Genomic DNA, 6,029 nt, shown 5'->3' on the forward strand with positions numbered 1-6,029 from the left:
ATACGAATAAATATCTTTTTATTTAAAATTACATATGATCCGTTAGCCTGAAACCGATCTATACCAATAATTTCGGAACCAGGATCTGCACACAACTCCCCCGTAAATCTCTCCACGAAACTACTAAAACTCCGAATATCAGGCCACCAATAGAGATCTCGCTCAAATCGATAACAAACGATACGGATAACTGCCTTCAGTAACTCCATTATATACAAGTGACTCACTTAGTCACAGGTACACAATCATTCCATCTCTACTCTAAATACTCTCACACTCTTATTTACTTGAGCGTTGGAGTCCCTTTGCAGGTGACCAACGCTGCCTCTCTTACAAGAAGACAACGTTCCACCCTTCCGCTCCAAGAAAAGCCAGTCTGAGCTCCAGCAGGACGAGCTATACCTCGGAGCGTCCAGATTCACACAGGAATATTTGGCGCCCACCGTGGGGCAGAGACTTTTTCTAACCCCACAACTCTTTATTCTATACATTTGCTACTCTTTTTTGCAGGCCACAGCATATGGCGGACGAGCACAGTCACGCTCCCTCGAATACTAACCAGGCTGAGCTTCTGGCCATCAATGAAGCCCTTAGGGCTGAGAACCAGAGAATGGCCGAACTCCTACTCCAGAAGTAGCACAGCCATAGCAAAGGAGGGGAGCACAAGAATGCTGAAAGCAAAGATAACGACGATGAACACACGTCGGAGGCTAAATACACTATACCTAATCCTCCAAAAGCAACAACTAAAAGAACTAACCCCCTCACAAAGGAAGTCATGAGCTTCGAAATGCCTAAAAACTTCACCCTACCAACGACTCTAAAACCCTACCAAGGAATAGGAGACCCAAATATCCACGTCACCAAATTCCACACCTTGATGTTTATGAACAAAGAATCCGATCCAATTTTTTGTCGCACTTTCCCAACCTTCCTGGATGGAGCCACCCTTATTTGGTTCTCCAACCTCCCTGAAGGCTCCGTGTCCAATTTTGATGAGTTGGCCGACCAGTTCGTCAACCATTTTGCTGCATCCAAAATATATGTCCACAATTCCGATTACCTGAGCACCATCAAACAAGGGCCGAACGAAAGCCTGAAAGACTACATGACCAGGTTCGCAGAAGCAACCAATGAAATTCCCAACCTAAATCTTGAAGTACATCTTCACGCTCTAAAGAGCGGCCTTCGCCCAGGGAAATTTCAAGAGACCATAGTCATAGCAAAACCAATGACTCTGGCCGAATTTTGAGAAAAGGCGACAACCCAGATCGAAATTGCGAAGAGCAGAAAAGCCTACCCCGAATGGAGAGAACGAAAGACGAAACAAGCATTCAAACAGTAGAACAGATCAAAGATCATTTAGACTGACACCTAAGTTCGACAGCTACACTCCCTTTAATACCAAAAGGGAAGACATTGTCAAAGACATCCTGCATTCAAAGCTCATCAAACCTCCAAACAGGGCTGGCACATATCAAGACCAGCGATATGTAGACAAATCCAAATACTGCGCCTTCCACCAGAAATACGGACATACCACAGATGACAATGTAATAGCAAAAGATATCCTCGAAAAGCTGGCCCGCCAAGGACTATTGGACAAATATATCGATAGTCGCGGATGGAAGCGGAACACAGAAGACCTCATCCAGCAATCTAAAATAACTGACAATTCCCGAGATAAAGGGAAAAAGGTAGACAGTGATATCAATCCACCTCGCAGAGTAATAAATTACATTTCCGGTGGTTTTACAGGTGAAGGATGCACAAACTCGGCAAGAAAAAGGTCGTACCGAGCTATGATGACCATGACAGGGTCAACCTCGTCCCAACCCGTCAACAAGGACAAACCAGAGATCTTGTTCCTCCCTAAAGACTATAAGGCAACCGACTGCAACCTGGACGACCCCGTAGTCATCACAGCACAGGTCGAAGAGCCGCTAGTAAAGAAGATCCTGATGGATCCAGGGAGCAGCGCAAATTTGCTATTTTACTCAACATTTCAAAAGATGAAGCTAAGTGACAAAGCTCTCCAGCCATCACTCGGGGAACTGGTAGGTTTCTCAGGTGAGCGAGTTTCTATCCGAGGCTACATTTGGTTACAAACCAAATTTGGAGATTATCCTAATAGTAAAACCATAGATATACAATACCTTGTTGTTGATTGCAAAAGTCCATACAATATAATCTTAGGCATACCGTCCTTAAATGCATTCAATGCTATTATCTCTACTGTGTATTTGTGTGTTAAGTTTCTTTCACAGGATAACAAAGTAGTTACAATGCATGGGGACCAGAAGGAAGCCAGGCAGTGCAATAACGCCAGCCTAAAAATCGAATATCCAAGGCAACCCGAGCAACAGTATGTCCAGGCAGTATACGATTCAGGTCACTTACCCCCTGGCCGACTTGGACCCATGGACCAACTATTAGGAAAGACCAATGCCAACAGGCGACCTTACGAAGGTTCAACTAACGGCCGAAGAAGGAAAGCACACATACCTCGGCAACGTACTAAAAAATGGAGAATGCAATGAACTAGCCAAGCTATTGAGGCAAAACGCCGACCTATTTGCATGGACCCCAACAAATATGTTAGGGATAGACCCCAACGTCATCTGTCACAAGCTAGCTATCAATCCATCAATCCGACCTATAGCTCAGAAGAAAAGACACCTCGACACAGATAAGAGAGCAGCTTCCCTGAAGGAAACCCAAAAGCTACTCAATGCCAGTTTCATCAAAGAACTCAGATATTACACCTGGTTAGCCAACATAGTGATGGTAAAGAAGAACAACGGTAAGTGAAGGATGTGTGTGGACTACCATGCATTGATAAACTAGTTGACAGTTCTTCTGGTTTTCAATGTTTAAGTTTTATGGATGCCTATTCTGGCTATAACCAGATACTGATGCATTCGACTGACCAAGATAAAACTACTTTTATCACTGACAATGGTAATTTTTGCCATAAAGTTATACCGTTTGGACTCAAAAATGCAGGTGCTACTTACCAAAGACTCATGGACAAAATTTTTGCAAACCAAATTGGAAAGAACACAGAGGTTTATGTCGACGACATGGTGGCCAAATCAACATATACAACAGATCATGTTAACGACCTGAAGGAAATATTCCAACAACTTCAAATGTACAACATGAAGCTTAATCCAGAAAAGTGCGCTTTTGGAGTGCAGGGCGGGAAATTCCTCGGGTTCATGCTAACTTGCCAAGGTATTGAAGCCAATCCCGAAAAATGTCAGGCAATCCTAAACATGAGAAGCCCAAAGACGGTCAAAGAAGTTCAACAATTAACTGCCCGACTTGCAGCGTTGGCCAGGTTTTTACCTCGCATAGCTCACCGATCACATCATATTTTCAAGACTCTAAGAAAACAACAACAGTTCGAATGGACCGAAGAGTGCGAAGAAGCCTTCGCCGATCTCAAAACCATACTATCAGAACCACCAATCCTTCAAACCCCAAAGGTCGGCAAACCACTTTACCTCTATTTATCTGTCACTAATCATGCTATCAGTTCTGTCTTGGTAACAGAAACAGAAAAGCAACAACATCCAGTATACTTCGTCAGTAAATCCCATCAGAACACCGAGGTCCAGTACCCGAAGCTAGAAAAACTGGCCCTAGCCCTTGTAACAACGGCAAGACGCCTACTGCATTACTTCCAAAGCCATACTATTGTGGTCAGAACCGAGCAACCCCTCCGGCAAATCCTGACGAAACCCGAGCTGGCCGGAAGATTAATTAAATGGACGATCGAGCTGTCGGAATACGATATCCAATACCAATCCCGAGAAGCCATCAAATCTCAAGCATTAGCCGAATTCATTGCAGAACTCACCTTAGAAGAAACAGGCGCTACAGATAACAAACAGACACTATGTGTCGACGGAGCAGAAATACTACTTGAGGACGAACAAGGAACAGCCTTAGAGCAATCTCTACAATTTACCTTCCATGCAAGCAATAACCAAGCAGAATACAAAATGCTAATAGCAGGACTACGACTGGCCCACACAATGGGCATAACACAGCTAAGCGTCAAATGCGATTCCTTACTTGTAGTACAACAGGTAACAGGTAATTTCAAAGTAAAGGATCCATTATTAGAAAAATACAACACCATTGCCAATAACCTTGTCAACGGCTTTCAAAATTTTGATATATCCCATATACCTCGGGAACAAAATGATAGAGCAGATATCCTTTCAAAATTAGTAATAACAAGAAGTCAAACTAAGACACCTATATTATCCCAACTAACGCTTGATGAACCAAGAGTTATGCTAACAACAATTTCAAGTATCTTGCAGGAAGATGACTGGCGAACACCTTTCATAAGTTACTTGCAAACAAGTGACATACCCGACAACATTCAAAATAAAAGAAAATTCAAAAGAAGAGCATGTTTTTACACACTACTCGATCCCGAGCTATACAAATGAGGCTTCGTAAGACCTCTCCTTAAATACCTAAACACGGAGGATGCCAAGTTAGCAATGGACGAAGTCCACGAAGGAGTATGCAGAACACATATAGGAGGCCGAAGTTTAGCCTCCAAAATTCTCCGAGCAGGTTACTATTGGCCGACATTACAGCAAGACTGCATGCATAAAGTTAACCATTATGACCACTGCCAACGTCACGCTCCAATCATCCATAATCCAGCCGAGCAGTTACACTCGTCCGAGGTAAGCTGGCCATTCAACAAGTGGGGGATAGACATCCTCGGATCTTTTCCACCCGCTCCAGACCAGGTTAAATTTTTAATTGTTGCTATTGACTATTTTACAAAGTGGATAGAAACAATACTATTGGCAAAAATAACTTCCGAAAAGATGATTTCTTTTGTATGGAAAAACATATTCTGCCGATTTGGTATTCCTCAATCCATTATAACCGATAACGTAGACAATTCATAGATAAAAAATTCACAAACTTCTTACAAAATTTCAAAATAGTTCAACAGTTCTCGTCTGTAGAACATCCACAAACTAACGGTTTAGCCGAAACTGCCAATAAGATCGTTTTACAGGGCCTTAGAAAGAAACTCGAAGACTCCAAAGGCGAATGGACCGAGCTTATCCCAGAGGTACTGTGGAGCTATAACACAACATAACAATCATCAACAAAGGAAAACCCCTTTAGACTAGTTTACGGAAGTGATGCCATGCTACCTATTGAAATCTCACTACAATCACCTCGGACCGAGAACATCAAAGAAGATGACAACAATCACAAAGGACGAACAAAGCTCGACCTTATCGAGGAAAATTGATACAAAGCAGGATTGCAACAACTCGCTATAAAGTGAGCTATAGCTCAGAAATATAACAAAAAACTCAAACTAATGACATTCTCAGAAGGCGACCTCATCCTCAGGAAAATAGAGGACGTACGACGACCACCAGGACATGGCAAGCTAAGCGCCAACTGGGAAGGCCCATTCCAAATTCATAAAGTCATCGGAAAAGGAGCTTACAAACTACAAAAACTTGATGGAACTACCCTACCAAACAGTTGGAACATATCTTCTTTAAGAATGTATTTTTTAGCTAGTCTATAAGTCGAGCACGGTGATGCACTATTTTTCCTACTACCAGATTTTATCCCTAAGAAGAGTTTTGCTGGAGAAATTTTAATGAGGCACACCACCCCGCACTTTTTTTCATTCATCATCTTACAATACAAACATCACCTACTCTCTATATTACATTCACTATTCTACTCGGCCGAGTACTACCAACAAATAATACTAACTCAAAATCCAAAGTATTCAAAGACATTTTCCACAAAAATCAAACATGTAACGCAAACATGCAACCAAATCTTAACATTATCAAATTTGTTTGGCTAAAGCCAGCAGTTCAAAATAAAAACATCAAACAAAGCTAACGGCTATAAGCCTAAAGTTCCAAAACGCACACGCAAAAACAACAATCTATTATAGCTAAACATTTGGGTTTTCACTCTCCCCTTCAACAGCATCATCATCATCAACCAAC

General features: G+C 42.2%; 1 protein-coding gene across 1 annotated transcript; it reads left to right on the forward strand.

Moving 5' to 3' along the window:
- Positions 791–5,143, forward strand: LOC107639951. The gene is made up of 6 exons (XM_016343509.1): positions 791–1,116; positions 1,259–2,514; positions 2,603–2,768; positions 2,879–2,961; positions 3,007–4,104; positions 5,007–5,143. Exons 1-6 carry the CDS (start codon positions 791–793, stop codon positions 5,141–5,143), a joined length of 3,066 nt encoding a protein of 1,021 aa, XP_016198995.1.

This window comes from Arachis ipaensis, chromosome B05 (assembly GCF_000816755.2).
Source record: "Arachis ipaensis cultivar K30076 chromosome B05, Araip1.1, whole genome shotgun sequence".
In the NCBI taxonomy this organism is placed as follows: Eukaryota; Viridiplantae; Streptophyta; class Magnoliopsida; order Fabales; family Fabaceae; genus Arachis; species Arachis ipaensis.